The 22,436-nt window shown below is 40.5% G+C and overlaps 1 protein-coding gene across 2 annotated transcripts; it reads left to right on the forward strand.

Annotated features, from left to right (window-relative positions):
- The first annotated feature begins 11,232 nt into the window (after positions 1-11,232).
- On the forward strand, positions 11,233-22,353 carry LOC146513961 (zinc finger protein 703-like). 2 transcript variants are annotated; one of them, XM_085168192.1, is made up of 3 exons: positions 11,233-11,774; positions 14,603-15,407; positions 16,255-22,353. In XM_085168192.1, exons 2-3 carry the CDS (start codon positions 15,165-15,167, stop codon positions 17,806-17,808), a joined length of 1,797 nt encoding a protein of 598 aa, XP_085024318.1. In that variant the 5' UTR covers positions 11,233-11,774; positions 14,603-15,164; the 3' UTR covers positions 17,809-22,353. The 2 variants fall into 2 exon arrangements, with proteins under 2 accessions (XP_085024318.1, XP_085024319.1); XM_085168193.1 differs by having other exon boundaries at positions 11,234-11,774; positions 15,184-15,407.
- Positions 22,354-22,436: the final 83 nt, after the last annotated feature.

A 22,436-nucleotide genomic window follows, 5' to 3' on the forward strand; every position in this document is an offset into this window, starting at 1 on the left:
CTACATTGTAACCACAGCCACCCTGGGGGGCACTGACAGAGGCGAGGCTGCCGGACACTGGCGCCACCGGGCCCTCTGACCACCACCAGTAGGCAACGGGTGAAGTGTCTTGCCCAAGGACACAACGACCGAGACTGTCCAAGCCGGGGCTCGATTACAAGGTCGCCACGATCGCCCTGCCTATAAAGAAGTATAAAGTATAATTTATACTTTATAAGAAGTATAAATTATATATATTATATATAAATCTATGAATAAATACTATTTATAAATATTATTGATAAATACAGTGGTCCCTCGCTATAACGCATTTCACCTTTCACTGTCTCACTGTTTCGCAGATTTTTTTGGTGAAATTTTGCATGCTTTTTTTTTATGTGAGGGCAGTGCAGGACATGTATGAGGACAGCGAGAAGGTGCCATAGGAGTGACAGATGAGTTTAAGGTGGGTGTGGGATTACATGTTTGTAGTGGTCATGGGCAGGCTGGCAGGTGAGGTCAGGAAAGAGTCTCCTTGGGCTATATGGTCTATAATATTGTAATCTGCAATGAGAGTAGGTACATACATACATGTATACAGGCAATTCTCTTAATCAATTTCACTTAATCTTGATTTAGAATGAGAACTCCAAAATAATGAGGTCATATCTGCTGTGTTTGCACAGGGTTACCACATCAAAGACAAAAAAGAATAGACTATCAATCAGTCTTTGGCTTTTAGCAGAGTGCAAACAATGTTTATGATATGGTGTCGTAGAGGGGCTCTTTAATAGTTGTTTTAGTCTGTCTTTCAATTTTAGTTCCATTGTTTTGCCAAGTGTTGCTCCTTTGATTATTTTGAGATAAGGGAACAAGAGGAAAGTCATTTTAAATTAAATAACAGGAAGTAGTTATCGCTGGCTGTGCCACAGCTTGTTAATGATCAACCTCAAGGAAAGTCATGGAAGGTTAAAGAGAAGAGCTTGATTGTTTTCTGGGACCTTTTTGTTAGTATTTGACCTTGGCTATTTTTTCCTCTCTGCGCACCTACCTTTTGTCTTTCCTCGCTCCACAAAAATTCTCCAACTTATATTATGAATACATCCACACTTTTGCTACCTTGGATTTGATTTACAAGACTGTATATACTGTGTTGGAGGGCTCACGGGTATATTTATGTATTTTATTCCATTATAAGTTTAAGATTATTTATATTGGATTTTTTCCATTTAATATGTTTTAATGAAAAACACATTTTAAACGCAATGCAGAAACCACAATGTTTAGTCTGCCTGGGGTCTTTTATTTTGAAGGTTTATCTAGATTCTGTACTCTCTTCCTCTGTCTGACATCCTGCGCCCCTCACCTGCTCCATGCTGCTTGATGTGATTACTTTAAAATATACATATAATGTGTAATAATAAGTAATATTTTAGTAGTAGTTCTGGCAAAATTCTAAGAACCAAAACACAACATAACCACACTTAATGTATTCCTATGGGTTTATAATGTTAATGTGTATATTTTAACCTAAGCCACAATGCTTTTTTTTTTCTTTAAGTCCACCCAGTAATAGTAAAAGCAAAAATACACAAATAAATATAAACCACATGAGAACAAAATGCTAAACACAGAGCTCCCAAATTGGACATGATGATGATTTCCTGACAAACTTCTGCAGATTTGTACTTTATCACTCTGCAAAGGATCTGATAACTCTTTAAAAGGCGACTGTCAATTGCCAGCACCCCGTTTTGCTGTGTCCTGTTCACTAAGGCACCAAATTTAAAGACACTGCAACACTAGCATCACCTAACAGAACAGCAGCATTTGATGCCTTGGATATGTGGTTGAGATGTTGCCTGTTATTAGTTGTTTAAAGGTCATATATAATATGACCTGATGCACGCTCCATCATCCAGTTTAGGAAATCACAAACAGTTGATTGTGTTGACCTGGATGTAGCGCTTTGCCACGCTGCCCCTCCCTGAGCCCGGCTGGCTGAAGGTTTCTTCCTGTCAAAAGGGAGTTCTTCTTTCCTGCTAAGTGCTTGTGCATAGGGGGTCATCCGATTGTTGGAGTTTTCTCCGTATTATTGTGGGGTCTTAACCTTACAATATAAAGTGCCTATTGCTGTGATTTGGCGTTTTATAAATAAAATTCAATTTAAATCTAAATGGCCTGTATTTGTATAGCACTTTTCTAGTCCCTAAGGACCCCAAAGCACTTTACACAATCAGTCACCCACACATTCACACACTGGTGATGGCAAGCTACATTGAAGCCACAGCTGCCCTGGGGCGCACTGACAGAGGTGAGGTTGCCGAACACTAGCGCCACCGGGCCCTCTGACCACCACCAGTAGGCAACGGGTGAAGTGTCTTGCCCAAGGACACAACAACCGAGACTGTCCAAGCTGGGGCTCAAACCGGCAACCTTCCGATTACAAGACGAACTGCCAAATCTTGAGCCACAATCCCCCCACAATCCTATGACTGTCTTAATATTTTCTCCGTCTCTTGTAATGACTTGTGTACTTTTTTCTCCTATTGGTACTTCTCTACCAACATTAGACTGTTTTACCAACACATCAAACTGCTCCTCTGGTTTCCCTGCTGTGTGCTCCACAGTGGTGCAGACTCTGACCTTGTTTCCTGATGAGATGGTGCTTCCATTCTCTACTTCTTATCACAAATGTGACATTGATGGATGGTTGTGAGTAGCTGTGCTGCTGTTTAATCCATGAGTTCAAGGTACCAGCTACTCTAACCAAATATTTGTTTTTTTAGGGATCTGCTGATTCAGGGGAAGGCAATTAATTTTCTCAAGGGGCCACATGAGAAACTTTGACAGTTGTGGGGGACCACACCATTACGCTTTTAAAGATATAAAATTAATATTAAGAAGAACTTAATTCAACTTACCGATGTGGCCCTCTGCAGCAGTTCCACATGTGGACCTTTGGGAGAATAAAACCCACAGCTCTGTAGCAGATTTTAGATCACTAGCAAGAGCTGGAAGGATTGCCAAAAAAAATGAAATATTCATAGTTGACAGCATTTCTAGAAGGAACACAAGAATAAACTTATCACCCTCTCTTTATATTTACATGGGAACCATTGCTTTTGAAGATTAAGGAGGACCCTGCGAGATATATACAAAAATCCGTCAGCTAATTCACATTATGCAGCCTTTTGCCCACAGGTTATGAAGGATTAGGAATGATTTTGCACTCAATTGAGTCTGCAAAGGATTCAGAGAATCAAAGCCCCTTAGATTCAGACTATTTTGGGCTTCTGCTAATAGTTCTTGTCAACCATAATTTTTAAGTACTTTAACCAATTCATTGTATAATTAGGTTAACAAAATTAGCTCATTGCAAAGTCAGTCAGCAGGCGGTAATGCAATAAAGTTATTAACATTCCAGATTTATATAACCATTAATATGGAGGTGATTTGTCTTTATCACATTTTTCTTCACTGGTGAAAGTGGCATAAATTAATAAAAGAAATTAGACTGCAGTGTGACACGTTCTGTATACTTTATTGATTTGTGTGTGTGTAGAGTTGCTCAGAGCAAAAGCCAGAAGACAAACGATGTGTCACTCCGCACATCAAAAGTAAACGCAAACCTAAAAGTTGAAGCAAAAGGTTAAAAGCAAATGCAAAGTAAAGTGACATTTGAAGTCTTAATGCAATAAGAATGACTCAATGTGAAGCAGCTTGTAAACAGACAGGTACACTTTAGAAGGGTTAGCATTAAGTACGTGGTCTTCTCTCAGCTGCCTATTATGTTTGCTCCATGTGTTTACTTTTATTATTGTAATAATACCCTGTACGGCGGTATTATGTATGCAGTATGCGATGACAGAGATATGCAAAAAAAAGAAAGAAAGAAAGAAAAGAAGTAGGTCACACTATTAGATTTACTGCACAGCACATACATGATCCGGTTTTTCTGGACACCATACAGATATAAATATTTCATATCTCCATATTTAGAGATCAAATTACAATCACCAGTGCAATGTGGTTTATAAATGATGCTCAGTGTGCCAGGATATCCAAGAAAATCCATCCATCCATTCGCTTGTCCTTTTCAGGATTGCGGGGGGCACTGGAGCCTATCCCAGCTGTCATAGGGCGAGAGGCAAGGTACACCCTGGACAGGTCGCCAGTCTGTCGCTAACACACAGAGACAGACAACCATTTGCACTCACATTTATTCCTGCATTCATACCTATGGGCAATTTAGATTAATCAATTAACCTATCCCCACAAACTGCATGTCTTTGGACGGCGGGAGGAAGCCGGAATGCTCCCACGCAAACACGAGGAGAACATTCAAACTCCACACAGAACTCTAACCACGGCTAACCACCATGCCAACAAAAATACACCTACATTCTTACATCAGCAACACCAGCCTGAACTTCTGATACACTGCAGGATGGATCCATGCTTTGTAGTGCTGTCAGCGTTAATCTTGTTAAAGTGACGTTAATGCTATAACTGCATTAACGTGGCAAATCTCCGTTAACAAGTTACCGCGGATCGCCCCGTGCATGGGGCTGCACGGTGTCGAAGCGTTAGCGCAGTTAGCTCATTAATGCATTGATGCCGTGCATCCCCACCATAATAGTGTAATTCATAAATATCGGCATGTTAATATGCTAAACAATGTGCAAATTATTGAATCAGTGTTAAAATATTACCATCGGTTATTGGGATTTTGCACGAACTGTTAGAAATACAGTACCCACAACCCATGACTTTTATTTTGTTTATATTTACAGTGTACCCAAAGTTAATGGATTTCTTTGATACTGAGGAACACTGTGTGCACCAGTGTGACAAGATAAGAAAAATAAGGACATAAACATGGGCTCTTTTTTCCTTTTTTTAGAATGATGCTGTTAGCAATAATGGAGGCATGATAATCTCTGGCAATAAAAAACAAGCATCTGGACTCACAAACCCCCTTTTGGTTTTTGTCCTTTTACGCAATGCTTTGCTTGTCGTCAACTGAAAGATGACTCATGTGTCTGCACACTTTGTTCTCTGCACCATTACACTCACAAAAGAGCATTTTTAGTTTTAATAAGAGGTTTCTGAACCGCATCCCAGCAGACTCATGGTATCCCTCTCTGCGAAGTTGACAGCAGACTATTTTCTTGTTTTCGGTGAAAGTTCTCACCCTTCCCTTTGATCCTTGTTTCATGAAATGATATGATTCGAAATGGCATTTGACTAAAGTTTCGTCTTCCAAATTTGCTTGTGATTGTGTGGTTTTATTTAAACGCTGAAACGCCACATGCCAAATATTTGTTGCACACAACCTTATGATCCAATGGTTGGGATTTTGTAGTCCCCACAGAGCGTCTACTTTGTTGCTTAAACAAACTTGTTTTTCCATGACCTCAAAAAAGTTTGATTATCAGATATTTTCTTTTAATCATTAACTGTTGACAAGACTTTGGAAAAATGCCCACCAATTTCAGCCTTTATGTTTGTGCAAATTGAGATGTAGGAAACCATAGATTGAGCAATTTTGGCTTAAAATGAAGGATAACATCTGTCCAGGGGTTTAGAGCATATAATTATCTGATTTGAAGATGCAGATTATTAATTTGTCTGCCAAAATAAATATTATTACAGTATTACTTTGGAAGTTCTTTTGCCATTTATGGAAAACAAAGTCAAAGAGTTATAAACTCCTGTATACAGTAAAATAAACACATTTAGTTTTCCGTACTGTTTTCAGTTTCTTCCATAAAATCGTAAGACTCGAAGATGTAATTTGTAAGATTAAAATCATTGTTGGAAATCCTTAGATTGTGACCCTGTAGGAAAACGTTGTTTTGACAATGTTCTACAAATGTTCAGTATATGCGAAAAAGTCAACACTGTATTAAAATCTAATAGAAATTTATCTTGCTCATTTTTACTTTCCATTTAATTATCTCACAACTGCTTAAATTTATTGACCTACTTCTTGAAATAGCCCAACCTCTTGGTTGGTTGTTTTTCCAACGAGACATTTTTGGTTTATTTTTATTTTAACTCTTTTTATGGATTCTGTTAATAATGTTAATGGAGTGTTTTGGAGTGTTGCATTGTTACTTTAAGTAAATGGTTTGAATACTTTATCCAGTTACTCAACTTCCATCATATAAATGTCTTAAATGCAGGATATAACAAACTTATAGTATCAGAAGTAACGTATTCATCCAGCAGAAGGTCAGCCCTGTGAGTAATACATTATCATTAATTAAATATTGAAGCAGCTTTAGAGGGAGTTCTTTTTTCCCCTTCGGTTAGTGGTTTCTGACCTTTGAGTTAAGCTTCACCAATGGGCCAACAGAAATATCTGGGGTTATGAAATTATTAATGGAAGGGGAAAAGAAGAAAACACAGTAAAACAAAGTAATTATGCATAAATTAAAATTAATTTAAATTGATTTTTTTTTTTCTGGGATCATGTTGTGCCTCAAGATTTGATTAAATGGGGTGAATTTATTGGGACTTCCAGCAAATTCACCAGCAATTCAAGAGCTACACCTTAGACTCTAGTTACAGGCTTCAGTTAGCATGTTAAATGTTAAAGTTCAATTCAATTCAATTCAATTCAATTTTATTTATATAGCGCCAAATCACAACAAATGTCGCCTCAAGGCGCTTCATAGATACAGAGAAAAGCCCAACAATCATATGACCCCCTATGAGCAAGCACTTTGGCGACAGTGGGAAGGAAAAACTCCCTTTTAACAGGAAGAAACCTCCGGCAGAACCAGGCTCAGGGAGGGGCGGCCATCTGCTGCGACCGGTTGGGGTGAGAGAAGGAAGACAGGATAAAAGACATGCTGTGGAAGAGAGACAGAGATTAATAACAGATATGATTCAATACAGAGAGGTCTATTAACACATAGTGAGTGAGAAAGGTGACTGGAAAGGAAAAACTCAATGCATCATGGGAATCCCCCGGCAGCCTACATCTATTGCAGCATAACTAAGGGAGGACTCAGGGTCACCTGGTCCAGCCCTAACTATATGCTTTAGCAAAAAGGAAAGTTTTAAGCCTAATCTTAAAAGTAGAGATAGTGTCTGTCTCCCGAATCCAAACTGGAAGCTGGTTCCACAGAAGAGGGGCCTGAAAACTGAAGGCTCTCCCTCCCATTCTACTTTTAAATACTCTAGGAACAACAAGTAGGCCTGCAGAGTGGGAGCGAAGTGCTCTAATAGGGTAATATGGTACTACAAGGTCATTAAGATAAGATGGGGCCTGATTATTTAAGACCTTGTATGTGAGGAGCAGGATTTTGAATTCAATTCTGGATTTAACAGGAAGCCAATGAAGGGAAGCCAAAACAGGAGAAATATGCTCTCTCTTTCTAGTCCCTGTCAGGACTCTTGCTGCAGCATTTTGGATTAACTGAAGGCTTTTCAGTGAGTTTTTTGGACATCCTGATAATAATGAATTGCAGTAGTCCAGCCTGGAAGTAATAAATGCATGAACTAGTTTTTCAGCGTCACTCTGAGACAGGATATTTCTAATTTTAGAGATGTTGCGCAAATGGAAGAACGCAGTCTTACATATTTGTTTAATATGTGCGTTGAAGGACATATCCTGGTCAAAAATGACTCCGAGGTTCCTCACAGTGTTACTGGAGGCCAAGGTAATGCCATCCAGAGTAAGAATCTGGTTAGATACCATATTTCTAAGCTTTTCAGCGCCGAGTACAATGACCTCAGTTTTATCTGAGTTAAGAAGCAGAAAGTTAGTGGCCATCCAAGTCTTTATGTCTTTAAGACATTCCTGCAGTTTAACTAATTGGTGTGTGTTATCTGGCTTTATGGACAGATAGAGCTGGGTGTCATCTGCATAGCAGTGAAAATGTATGCTATGTCTTCTAATGATGCTGCCTAGGGGAAGCATGTATAATGTAAACAGAATTGGTCCTAGCACTGAACCCTGTGGAACTCCATAATTAACCTCAGTGTGTGAAGAGGACTCTCCATTTACATGCACAAATTGGAGTCTATTAGATAGATATGATACAAACCACTGCAGTGCAATACCTGTAATACCTACAGCATGTTCTAATCGCTCTAACAGGATATTATGGTCAACAGTATCGAATGCTGCACTAAGGTCAGGAAGGACAAGCACAGAGATGAGTCCACTGTCAGAGGCCATAAGAAGATCATTTGTAACCTTCACTAAAGCTGTTTCTGTGCTGTGATGAACTCTGAAACCTGACTGAAACTCTTCAAATAAACCATTCCTCTGCAGATGATCTGTTAGCTGTTTGACAACTACTCTTTCAAGGATTTTTGATATGAAAGGAAGGTTGGAGATTGGCCTATAATTAGCTAAGACTGCTGGGTCTAGAGATGGCTTTTTGAGTAAAGGTTTAACTGCAGCCACCTTGAAGGCCTGTGGTACATAGCCAATTATTAGAGATAGGTTGATCATATATAAGATCGAAGAATTAATCAATGGCAGGACTTCTTTGAGCAGTTTTGTAGGAATGGGGTCTAAAAGACACGTTGATGGTTTGGAGGAAGTAATTATTGAAGTTAACTCAAAAAGATCGATTGGAGAAAAAGAGTCTAACTTAACATCAATGGAACTAAGAGTAGCTGTAGATAATATTAGATCTGTGGGATGATTATTGGTAATTTTTTCTCTAATGATAAAAATTTTATTTGTGAAGAAGTTCATGAAGTCATCACTAGTTAACGTTAAAGGGATGGTTGGCTCAAAAGAGCTCTGACTTTTTGTCAGCCTGGCTACAGTGCTGAAGAGAAACCTGGGGTTGTTCTTATTTTCTTCAATCAGTGATGAGTAGTAAGCTGTTCTGGCTTTGCGGAGGGCTTTCTTATAAAGCAACAAACTATTTCTCCAGGCTAAATGATGATCCTCTAAGTTTGTGACACGCCATTTCCTCTCCAGATTACGAGTCATCTGCTTTAGGGTACGTGTTTGAGAATTATACCACGGGGTCAGGAACTTCTGATTAGAGACCTTAGTTTTCACTGGAGCTACAGTATCCAGAGTCGTACGTAGTGAGGAGGTGAAATTATTAACAAGATAATCAACCTCTGTTGGGGTAGCGTTCAGATAGCTGCTCTGCTCTATGTTGGTACAGGGCATTGACGATGATAACAGTGGCTGGATTATATTCTTAAACTTAGTTACAGCGCTTTCAGAAAGACATCTACTTTGATAAAGTCTACTCTCCACTGCTGCGTAATCAATTATTGTAAATGTAAATGTTATCAAGAAATGATCAGACAGGAGAGGGTTTTCAGGAAACACTGTTAAATGTTCAGTTTCTATGCCATATGTTAAAACAAGATCTAGAGTGTGATTAAAGTGGTGGGTGGGTTCTTTTACATTTTGAGAGAAACCAATTGAGTCTAACAACAGATTAAATGCCATGTTGAGGCTGTCATTTTTAGCATCAACATGGATGTTAAAATCACCCACAATAATTATTTTATCTGAGCTCAGAACTAAATTAGATATAAAGTCTGAGAAATCAGACAGAAACTCTGTGTAAGGCCCAGGTGGACGATAGATGATAACAAGTAAGACTGGTTTCTGAGTTTCACAGCTGGGGGGGACAATGCTAAGCATCAGGCTTTCAAATGAATTAAAAGTCTGTCTTGGTCTTTCATTAATTAATAGACTGGTGTGAAAAATTGCTGCCACACCACCCCCTCGACCTGTGCTTCGAGATTTCTGGTAGTTAGAATGACTCGGGGGTGTTGATTCATTTAAACTAACATAATCATCCTGCTGCAACCAGGTTTCTGTAAGGCAGAGTAAATCAATTTGTTGATCAATTATTAAGTCATGTACTAACAGAGACTTGGAGGAGAGAGACCTAATATTTAATAATCCACATTTCACTGTTTTACTCTTTGGTTCAGATGTGGATACTGTATTGTTCTTTCTTTGTAAATGTTTAAGTTGTTTGTTGCTGGTTTTTAGTTTGTTTTTTGTCTTTTTGGAAGCAGACACAGTCTCTATGGAGATGGGTTTTTGGGGGGGTAGCAGGAGGAGAGAAGCTGCAGAGAGGCGTGTAAGACTGCAACTCTGCTTCCTGGTCCCAACTCTGGATAGTCATGTTTTGAGGGGTTTAATAAATTTGTCGATATTTCTAGAAATGAGAGCTGCTCCATCCAAAGTGGGATGGATGCCATCTCTCCTAACAAGACCAGGTTTCCTCCAGAAGGTTTGCCAATTATCTATGAAGCCCACATCATTTCTGGGACACCACTCAGACAGCCAGCAATTTAAGGAGAACATGCGGCTAAACATGTCACTCCTGGTCTGATTGGGGAGGGGACCAGAGAAAACTACAGAGTCCGACATTGTTTTGGCAAAGTTACACACCGATTCAATATTGATTTTAGTGACCTCCGATTGGCGTAACCGGGTGTCATTACTGCCGACGTGAATTATGATTTTACTAAAGTTCATGACCGTACAATTAGAAAAAGGCAGAACAGGTGTGGCGTGTTTGGAAAGATTGCCAGGAGAAAGGCCTCTGTGTTTATGAAAAGAGCATGGCAACATTGCAACATTGCAAACCTTTGCAAACGTCTCACCTGAACAAAGCACAGGATTTCAGGATTAATGTCCTTTGGACTGATGAAACCAACTTGGAGATGTTTGGTCACAATGCATTGCCATATTTGGCAAAAACCAGGGTGAAGATTTGAGCTTGTTTTGGAGCCGCAGGACCTGATACCTTGCAGTTCCTGAGTAGGCCATGAACTCCTCTGCATGCCCAACTATTCTGTAGTCATATGTAAGGCCATCTGTGCATAAACAAATGTCCACATTTTTTTTCTTTACTCTACATATGTATTTTCTGTAGAACACAGTAGAAGATCCACATTATCCATTATCCACATTATCCACATTATCCACATTATAAAATCACATACATGGAATTTTGCCGTGTGAGAAACTGTGTAAACAAAACACGTTTCATATTTCAGATTCCTCAGAGTTTGCCTTGATGACAGCTTTGCACGCTATCAGCTGTATCTTAAGCAGCTTCATGAGGCTGTCACCTGGAATGGTCCTTGATAAACAGATAAGCCTTGTTCACAGTTAATATGTGGAATCTCTTGCCTTATTGGTGTGTTTGTGCTGGTGTACAGCAAATAAGCCTATTCAGCCACTACACTGATCCATATTATGGCAGGTTCTTCTTGTGAAGTAGTCGGACTCGAACGTCAAGGAAGGTGGTAGGGAAGCAGACTATGCAGACATTTCAGGGTTCCAGGGTGAGCAATTTGTTTACAGTGAACTTAATTTAATGTAACTTAACAAAACTTCCTCTCCAAACAAACTCTATTAACAATACTCAACATAACATGGATCTGGTGACACAGCTCAACTCTCCTCTCTCCTGCATCTGGTAGAGACTGGCTTTAAATAGGGCCATCAATTTCCCTCCAATTGCCCAGCCAGTACCACTCACTCAACTGAGGGATCTAAAACTCTACACAGATTATCCAAAAACACAAAGCCTCTACACACTTCTAACATGCACATTTACACAACTAAATGGCAGTATTAACGGAAAACATTCAACAAATCCCTTTAAACCTTAACACAAACAAAAGGAAGCATCTCTATGGAAAAAGAAACCCCTCCACTTGGTTTGACCTGCTGATGTCATATGTGACATCATCAGGACTTTAAAATGAGGACATGCCAGGCAGGCGGTTCCCCACACCTGACCCTTATGACGACTGAAAAGACAAACAAAGTAAGTATGAACAAATGACTTAATCTGTAACATAATAAAATATAAAGAAACATAACTTAGTATTTGTCTTAATTTGCAGAATGTTTGATTTGCTGGCAACAGAATGCTTACACAAACAAACCCGAGATAGTGAGTGAAGCAATGTTGCATGACAAATAGCAAATCATAGCAAATACATAGAAACAGAATAATGTTTACAATGTGCAAAGAAAAGGTAAACACATATGGGACAAATGGAGAGCATTGCAACTGCTCCTCCACTTTGTCACACTTCTTAACTAATCAGAGTGGATTGTAATGTAATTGAGCATGTGGAATGGTGAGTGTGAGGGAGCTTGAAAGTTGTGTGCAGTTTCAAAAACCATGAAGGGACCATCACAGGCAAGTAAGATGACAAGTTAATTCTGCTACAACTGACACATTACAAATGGGCACAAGTAGACACTTTTCTTTTTAAAATGTATGTGCATATGTACACTAAATATGGAAATTTAAATACAAATAAATTGTTTCTTGAAATCCTTTTTTAAACTGTAAAATGTTTGACTATTGCTGAAGACCTGCTGAAAGACTATTCCATAGTTTGATTCCACAAACACAAAAGGTTTTCACTGTTGTGTTTGCTTTAAAGAGTTATTATTACCCCCAAATGGGGGTAATAATAACACAGAACTTTTTAAAATATATCTCCTGGTAACAGTTTACTCCATGCTTTATAGAGTACTTGTGCAGTGTCAAAGCAACATCCTATAATACTGTGGTTAAAAACTGCTGTTTTTGCAAACTCACACCATCATTTAGTGTTTGAGACATCCTGTTCTCTAAGTTTTTAATAAACAAAAACAACAAAACGGTCACTAAATTGTATGGGCATATTGTTTAATGCACATGGGTTTGTATAGGAACCATGCACTAGCAGTTTATATATGCATATATCTTGTTTCTGCTCATTTGTATATGTATCTTTAAAAACTATGATTTTATCTAATAAAAATTTATACAACTGTTATTCTTCAGAGCCATAATAATTAGCATGGTGTCAACAGAACCCTTTGGTATTCTGGTCCAATTCAGATTTAGCTGTGCACAAACCACAAGTGCCAAAATGAATTAAATAAACACATCATTCAATAATTAACTGCATGTTCTTAATCAGTTATAGTCCATCAGTTGATGGACTAGTTGAATGACTCTAAATTGCCAGAAATCTTTCAGCCCGGCTTTAAGCCATTCCACAGTACGGAGACAACCCTCGTAAAAGTTATGAATGACATCCTGAGAGCGACAGACCATGGTAAATATGCAGTGCTGGTCTTGTTGGACATGACCGCTGCATTTGACACAGTGGATCACGATTTGCTGATCTCCCGCTTACAGCACTGTGTGGGAATTTCTGGTTCGGCACTTTTGTGGTTAAAGTCCTATCTCTTAAATGGGACCTTTTGTGTTAAGTTGGGGTCGGCTTCATCCTCTGTGGCCCCTCTACTGTGGGGTGTGCCACAGGGATCTATTCTTGGGCCGTTATTGTTTTCACTGTACCTTCTGCCTCTTGGCGCGATTTTCCGAAAACATAAAGTGCCATTCCATCTATATGCAGATGACTGCCAGCTCTATTTACCTTTTAGTCATTCTGATAGTATCCCAAGTCGACCTCTGCTTGACTGCCTTACTGATGTCAAAGCATGGATGGCAAAAAACTTTTTAAATTTTAATGATTGGAAGACAGAAGCGATTTTATTTGGCACAAATCGTTTTTCTCATACTCAAGATGTTGATCTTGCAGCTTTGACTTCCCAACTAAAGAGTTCGATCACAAATCTCGGAATTAAAATTGATTCTGCACTTACCTTTGATGGTCACGTAAACGGGGTGGTAAAATCAGCATTCTATCACCTCAGACGTTTATCGAAGGTTAAGCCCTTTCTTTCCAAGCCTGACTTGGAAAGTGTTATTCATGCCTTTTATTACCTCACGTTTAGATTATTGCAATTCTCTTTTAATAGGGGTTGGGCAGGGCACTCTGTCACGCTTGCAATTAGTGCAAAATGCTGCGGCACGATTTTTAACTGGCAGAAGGAAATTTGATCACATCACTCCGATTTTGGCCTCTCTACACTGGCTTCCAATTGAATTTAGGACCCGTTTTAAAGTCCTTTTATTGGTTTTTAAATCTCTAAATTGTCTGGCACCTGTTTATTTGTCTGACTTGTTGAAGCCCCACGTCCCCACTCGTTCCCTTTGGTCAGCTGAGCAGTTGCTGCTTTTGGTGCCAAAGTCACGGCTGAAACTTTGAGGAGACCGAGCGTTCTCTGTTGCAGCGCCGATGCTTTGGAATAACCTTCCTCTCCATATTAGACAGGCTACATCAGTGCCAGTTTTTAAGTCTTTATTAAAAACCTCTTTTTATTCCTTGGCTTTTAACTCTGTGGGTAACTGATATTTATTTATTTATTTTTATTGCTATGTCTGGTTTTATTACTATGTGCATATTAGTATTGTACAGCACTTTGGTCTACTAGGTGTGTTTTTAAAGTGCTATATAAATAAATGATGATGATGATGATGATGATGAATTAATCAAATAATTCTACGAATAATTATTTAATTCTCAATTATTTATTTCCCAATTTAATAAACTCGGGACACATTTAATTAAATATTTCACAACTTATTTAATTCATTTTTGTCACTCGTAGCTTTCCATATCCTCCACATACTTGAAAATGATATTTCAGTATAGTATTTGAGTAAATATACCCTGTGACACCCCCCCCCCCCCACGGATGATCAGATAAACAAATCAAAAGAGTAACGATCGTCACTTGCAGACCGAGGTGGCTCCGCCTTCACGAACGTCCTCCCCGCCCCGCTTATTACCGATGCGGCCACCCAGCGGACGGACGGCGGCTGCTGCACTTTGAAGTCCGCCAGTTGTGATCAGTGAGCTGCTGAAGTCCTGCACGGAGACACGCAGTGGGACGTTTCCCGAGCACTCGGACTCTCAAGTGGCTTTTTTTCTCGTTTGCGCCTTGCCAGAAAGGACACCGTGCTCTTCTTTGTGGACTTTATTATTATTGTTATTTATTTTTTTTTATTTTGTGGGGTTTGAAGTCGGAATACAGGAGCCGTGTTTGGGACGAGGATGCTCCAAATGAAGTAGCGCACTGGGACTGAAAGGCTTCTCCGTCCTTCGGGACATTTAAGGACGCCCGTCTGTGTTTCATGTCCGCTGGATTATATTTACCAAACCCATTTTGAATCATTATTTATTATTATTTTTTATCCTTTATTTTATTATTACTATTTTTTACAAGTTTTTTATTTTTTTTTATTTTTATTTTTTAAATAAAGTAACGCACGTCCACGGCCACCCCTTGCGCCCTCTCTCCAATGAAATATCTCCCTTCAGGATCAGCTGCTGATCGAGTTAGCGCGCGGATCGAGCTCAGTGAGACCAGCGTTCCTAAGAAGTCCCGTCCCGGTGCTGCGCTCTCTTTGTTGACCCCTCTGGACCCACTTCGACAGGCAAAGCGGCTTCCTATCCGAATTATCAAGATGTTGACGGCGCACACCGGACACTTGCTACACCCGGAATATTTACAGCCTCTAACACCCGCACCAGTGAGCATCGAGGTATTTATGGACTTTTATTTATTCATTTTTTTTTTTTTTAGCGTTCCTTTGTAGAGAGGACTGTTCTTACACTGCAGATCTGTGGATATGTCGCAACAGAGGGCTAAAATCTGCTATGACAACAGATAAAAACAATCCCGCATTTGCAGGGAGCTGATAATATGCCCTGGTCTGTGGTGTTGTTGTTTTTTGTTTTTTTTTTAACTCCACACACACACACACACACACACACACACACACACACACACACACACACACACACACACTGCGATAAACTGATATCTATTTAATTTTATTCGCAATTTACTCCAAAATTAAAAACTGATTTGTTGATAAATTGTTAAAGTTAATGAAGATTGTTTTAGATAATCAAATCCTTTTCTAGCTTTTTCTGCTAACATGTGATGTAATAATAATATTTATTATTTTTTAAACTTAAGTGAATCGCTTTTTTTGTATTAGCCTACTTTAGTGTCTAAAAGAAGCCATTCCACCTTCCCAGAGCACAGGGTGAAGTTCTCAAATGTCAGATGTTTTCCTAAAGAACAAAGGCACTGAGTGCAGTGTAATTGATGTTACAGAAAAGCCTTTTTTTCTTTGTTTTTATGCTTTAAAATGCTGATTAATTTGTAATCATCTGAAGCTTAAAGCTTAAACACCTCCCCCTAACTTCTAGGAAGTTACAAAGACCCCTCTGGCATTTTATGCACAGAGCAATAAAGCATTTGGTACATAATAACCATCAGCAGGCCTACACAAAGTCACACAAAACTTCTGGGTTTTTTTTTTTTTTTTTTTTTTTGGAAAGCTTTAAAAATGTAGTAAAACTTGTTTAATTTTGTTGTAGCTGGATGCAAAGAAGAGTCCCCTTGCCTTGCTTGCTCAGACCTGCTCTCAGATTGGTAAACCGGACCCTCCTTCTTCCTCCAAGCTCAACTCCTCCTGCAGTCAGGGGGACAAGGAGCCCAGCAGTCGGTCATCTGTCTCCAGCCTGAAGCTCAGCGAGCACCGCCACACCCTGGAGGACAAATCCAGCTTCAAGCCCTACAACAAAGGCAGCGGTGAATGTCGCAGAGACGGCGCCACCAGCAGCAGCGGCTCCGGCAGTGACAAAGTCGGCTTCAGGGTGCCCAGAAGCAGTAGCACTACCGCTAATGGAAATTCAACCAGTGGCCAGCAGTCCTATCCGCCTCACGCTGTGTCGCCCAGCTCCAGAGCCAGGAGCAGCACCCCACCGGGACATGCTCAGCAGCTTTCCAAACAGAGCCACTCTCCAGGTGGACAGCATGCCCCACACTCCCAGAGTCCCACTGGTGAATCTGCATGTGACCAGAGCAGTCCCACCAGCACGAGCAGCAATAATAATAACAACAATAACACAAATCCCAAAAAAGACGCCGAGGTAAACAAGGCAAGCTCGGACAGCCCGCACCACGCTAACTCTAGTCATGTTCGGGCCAGCACAAACTGCAGTAACGGAAGCTCTGACGGAGGCTCCAACCATGACGCAGGCAAAGCAGAGCCCACCCAGCCTAACCTTGGCCCTGGACACGTTACGCCCATTTCTCCTTATAAGACCAGCCAGCCGCTCTTCCCTCTGCCTTCCTCAAATATGGGCTACCACGGATCTGTAGTGGGGGGCTACGCAGGCTACCCATCCCAGTTTGTTCCTGGGCTGGACCCGACCAAGTCGAGCCTGAGCGTGGGCAGCATGGGCGTACCAGGAAAGCACCCAAGCTCCAGCCCTCTTACGGGCGCCTCCCCTCCCTCCTTCATGCAGGGTTTATGCAGGGACCCCTACTGTCTAAGTTACCCAAGTGTATCCCATCTTGGTGGAAGCAACTGCAACTCCTGCATCCACGACCCTTCCTCCACCCTCAAATCCAGCTTCCCACTGGTGTATCCCTCCCACCCCCTCCACTCTCTCCACCAAAGCTCCTTGTCATCCAGTGCATCCTCCTCCCTCTCTCATCCCCTCTACACATATGGCTTCATGCTCCCCAATGATCCCCTGCCACACGCTTGCAACTGGGTCTCAGCCGGAGGGCCGTGCGACAAGCGCTTCGCAACGTCAGACGAACTCCTGGCTCACCTCCGCACGCACACAGCCCTGCCGGTGGGGATAGACAGTAAGCTGCTCTCTGCTTCCTCCTCAGGGCCTGCCTCCTGCCACCTTCACCTCCCACATCAGAACAGTCCAGGCTCCATGCCCAGCTCTCTTTCTCTCAGGGCTCCCCCCAGCCTGGGTCTGGCTCGCTATCACCCCTACAGTAAGGTCCATCTCCCCTCTGGACCCTCCTCCATCTCCCTGCACTCTCTGCCCACCACAGGTCCATACTACCCTCATTACGCACTCTACAGTCAAAGACTGGGGTCTGCGTCGGCTCTAGGATACCAGTGATGCACCACCTACTTAAATCTTTAGAGGAATAGTTCAACGTGTTGGGAAATAATGCTTATTTGTTTCCTGGCTAAGAGTCAGATGAGAAGATTGACGCCGCTGGCGAATTTCTATTTTAAATATGAAGCCAGTTCATTTAGCTTAGCTTAGCATGGAGAAGGGGTAAAATACTGAACGAGCTAGCAGAGATTTTAGCTGAGGAGCAGGTTAACACGTGCCCCTCACAGAGTTCACTCCATCTTCAGCCTGTATGCTAAGCTTAGTATCTGCTGGCTGTCGCTTCATATTGAGTGTGTGTGTGTGTGTGTGTGTGTGTTCATCTGCTCAGCCAGGACGTTAATAAGCACGCTCCCCAAAACGTCTTGATGGTTACTTTAACTTTAATCACTGCAACTTGCTGCTTCCTCTGACTTCGCAGCAACTTCAAGTGGAACTGGGAGGGACTTTCGACTCCTGGATTTTAACTTGAGAGCATCTTCATCTTTTTTTTCTTGGTTCTTTATACATTATCTGTTTATACAAGATTTGTTGTTTCAAACCAGGACCTACTGCTAACATTCAGTGGACACGCAGCTCTTGCATGTCTGCACATTGCTCGGATGCTTCTGCAGCAGGCGCAACTGCCCTGAGAGGACACTTGCCGCCCTGTGGACTCGCCTGATTGATGGATGGACGCTGCGTGACAGCTCTGGGATTTTCAGGGTTCTCGTTGCAAATGTTGATGATGATGATTTTGAAATGGCAGCGAGCTCCAGCATCGGGATCGGTGTTAGTGTGACTGCAGTGGCTTTCTCCCTGCATCAGATGCCTGTAAGCTCAGCGCAGTGCACACACTTGGTTTGCCCCCGTGGTTTGTGATCATCTGTTTTGGTTCCTTGTTTTGTTTTGTTTTTTCTCCTTTTATTCCTACTGAGAACTTGTATTTATTTTATAAAAGGGGAGCTGACTGTAAAGTTTACCACATAAATCTCTCCTCGTTTTCAAGTGCACACACGGCAGGTGTGGAATGCGTTGTCTTAAAACTTCTCCGAGAATGAATGTTACAGTCACATCTCTCTCCGAGCTCCTCGCCTCTTTTGATTGTTTTTATTTTCACACGGCAAATCAACTGAGATGTGATATTTTTTGTAAACCTGGAGCACCCTGTGGTGGGATCCAGTGAAAGGGGAGGTCATATTTTAGTAAATAAACAACACTGAAGATGTATATTTTGTTGTCTTCATTTCTGATGTGAATGGCTTTCAGTCAAAGATTTCTCTTTTATTAGCTTTTTGTAGTGCATTTGTTAACCCTAGGCTTAATTCACTGTGTTGCCTTTGTTGGAAATACTTGACAACCAACACCTGACAAATGTCATTTCGTGATTAATAACAAGACGTTTACTTATGTCAGCACTTCTCAGAAAAATCGGTACCGACAAGAAAAGTGTCCGAAACATTTCCCAGACCAGTTCTGCCACTTTGCAGATTCCTACCTTTTAAAGGAAAAACAAGTGAAGTGGTGAAAGGCAGGCGTAAACCCTTCTGAGCATATATGTCAGCGAGGCGACAGTATACGTGATCCAGATGTGTACAGGCAGCTATTCTTACAGCGAAAACAGTTACTTGATTGACGACGTCGGGTGTGCTTTACCGTTGAGCTCCAGTTTATTCCATGTCAACCTCAAGCTAAAGCATCCTGATTTAATGCTCCCAGATTTGGCGTTCAAGTGCGCTTCGTGAAAAATGGCGACATTTGTGCCTGTCGAGATGTAATGTATATACACTGTAGCCACTAGCAGCAGCTTTCCGTGCGATCGAGACGGAGCCCTGACAGTTGCTCAGGTTACCGCAGCCAGCGTGTGATTGGCAGCAGTAATATGCCATTTCCTAGCAACATGACTCCGTGACACCCTTGGCAAAGTATAGATGACCCATGCTGGTCAATCACAACTCTGACAAGGCTCCCAGAGGGGTCAAAGCGGCCTGTAACAAGAGCGAGCGCTCCTGTTTCAGTGGTCTGACTTGCTGTTGTGGGGCTGAGTTCAGCAGTCCCCCCTCTCTGAGTGTTTTATGTTGTCAGATATGCCCCAGAAAACAGACACGCTTTAGTTTATTAGCTCTAAGAAATAAGTTGGCAGTTGTTACCAGTTAAGTTTCACTTCTCTCTTTCAGTGCCAGACTCGAGGATATTTTGAGTTGTTTTCGTTGGATTTCTCTCCACATTTCCTCTTCAGGTGTTATCAGTCACTTGTGTTTACTGTAGCAAAGATGGTATGGCGTTGGATTGGGATGCCACCTATTGGTGACCAGTGATATCTGTATGTTACCAGGAGGCAACGTCACCTGCCTCTGTGGTAATCTTCTACTCATTTGCTTGAAAATGGTTTAAGTAATGTTAATGAAATTATTCAAGAAGCCAGAAACGGAAAAAGGCCACGCACGTCTTTCTTTTTGCTGAAGGGTAGGAAGCCAGTTTTTTATTTCTTTCAGAGGTGAAAACACCTCAACAGTTTGTCATCCCAAATTTAGATTTAACCCTTTCCTTGTGAAATGTATCACCTCAGTTTAATATTAAAGATCAGTTATAAATTTGAGGTTACAAAATATCAGATCTACTTTTATATTAGTTTAGGGTAGCAAAAAATGTTTGGGGGTTCAACCCCCAGTGGATGTTTAGCTCATTCTACAACAGTGATAATAACTCATTCACCACCACAAGTTATTAAAAAATATAGAGCGGCTTTTGGCAACTTCTAATTACGTTTGTAATATCCAATCTGGTGTTTAAACACATTTACAGTCTTCCAATATTAAGGTTTAAATTAGACTGACTTTATATTTACTAATGCCGAGGCAAACTGAACCAGTCCAGTGCTGTGATATTATCACAGGACACTGAGGGGGTGTTTTGCAATGAATCCTGGTGACACTGGTAATTTGTTTTTCCTAGTGGCCCCATGAGGTTAGTATTTTTGATTTAGAGCAACTCAACACCTATGGGATGAATTACCAAACAATTTTCTACAGACAATAACTTTTCTGTGGTGACCTGGAGGTGAGACAAACAGCATCATTACACAAAACAAAACAAGATGAAGAACACTGTTTCACGAAACAAAAGCATTCAGAATATGTTTCCATTTTATTGTTTTGTGAAATATTCTTTCTTTCTAATTTTTCATTTTAGGTCCACCATACCTTGAAGCCTATTTAGCTAGCTTACAAAAAACAAACAAAATTCTCTGTAATTTAATATATAGATAAAAGTTTAGATCTAAATCAAGTAATTTAAATAAGGCAAGTGACGTTCAATTAAAATTTACTTATATAGCGCCAAATTGTAACAGTCACTTCAAGTTGCTTTTTTATATTGTAAGGTAGAGACACTAAAATCATGGAGAGAAACCCCCAACATCCAGCCAACCATCTATGAACAAGCACTTGAAGACAGTGGGAAGAAAAAACTCCCTTTTAACAGGAAGAAATCTCTGACAGGATTTTCATTATTAAAAACACAGAAAAATGCTATAAAAATAATTCAGTAAACACAGAGGTCTTGAGGCCTGTCCAGCTCTTAAAAAAATAACCACATTGTAATGTTTTTTTTTTTAATCTAATTTTAAAAGAAAAATCTAATATGTGCAATAATTCTAATCTCAACTTTTCTTCTTCAGAAACTCACAATCAAATGCAACAATACAAACAGTTTAAGATGCTAGCATTAAACCATCCTTCCAATTGTTTGACCAGTTGTACTGTTTATTTAACATTAAATCTAAAAAAAAATGTCAAAATGCATTATCACAAAATACTTTTAGTTTAAAGAAAGAATTAATAAATATTGCACTATAGTAGATTCCAGAGAAATCACACTGTTTTGTTGCCAGATTTATTTATTTTTTCGCTTTCTTGTGTCTGCAGCACTTTACCCTCTTCTACCCACATATGAAAATCACTAGACAGCGATAAAGACATCCTATTCCACTGATGTCTTGATGTCCCAACTTTGAAGTCAAATGTGTGGAAAAAAAAGACTCACTGCATGAATGAGTCAGTAAATGAAGCAGTGAATGATGGTTAGGTTATGGTTGATCTTTCCACAAAGGAGCGTGACTGTTCCCCTCTATCAGCCCATTGCAGCAGCTGCACCATCACTTGCAAAGCCAACAAACCACGTGCACAACATTTCTTCTTTCTTCAGCGATGGCAATCACACCAAGGCTTTCTAGCTGCAGGATGTTACAGACAGCAACCCTGACTGCAACTAAATAACGTGAATTAAGAAGCTGGACGGTCTCAGTTAGCGTTAGCTAGCTTGGTTAGCAAAACTATTAACAAACATACAGGCTAATTAGCGCCACGTAACAGACTAATGAAATATTTCAGTTTTATGGTAAATTCTAGGATGGTCTGCACCACATAGCACATCACAGTATTATTCAGATAAACCATTAAAAATGCTCCAACATAGTGGATGAGGCTTAGCAGACACATGACCGCACTATCACCTGTCAGTCAATGCGGTCATGCACCCAACTCCAGTATTCAGATGGATGTGTTGTTATGCTTTTTTTTATGCTGTATAGTTGAACATTTTAACATGGGAGTCTAAGGACAATGACTCCATTTAGCAGCCAGCCTTAAATG

This window comes from Neolamprologus multifasciatus, chromosome 7 (genome assembly GCF_963576455.1).
Source record: "Neolamprologus multifasciatus chromosome 7, fNeoMul1.2, whole genome shotgun sequence".
In the NCBI taxonomy this organism is placed as follows: Eukaryota; Metazoa; Chordata; class Actinopteri; order Cichliformes; family Cichlidae; genus Neolamprologus; species Neolamprologus multifasciatus.

Excerpts from the sequence above, each read along its gene's own strand:
- LOC146513961 (XM_085168192.1), top strand. The coding sequence starts at position 15,165 with ATGAAATATCTCCCTTCAGGATCAGCTGCTGATCGAGTTAGCGCGCGG. Across the intron at positions 15,408-16,254 it reads CCGCACCAGTGAGCATCGAG|CTGGATGCAAAGAAGAGTCC; the intron begins GTATTTATGGAC and ends ATTTTGTTGTAG.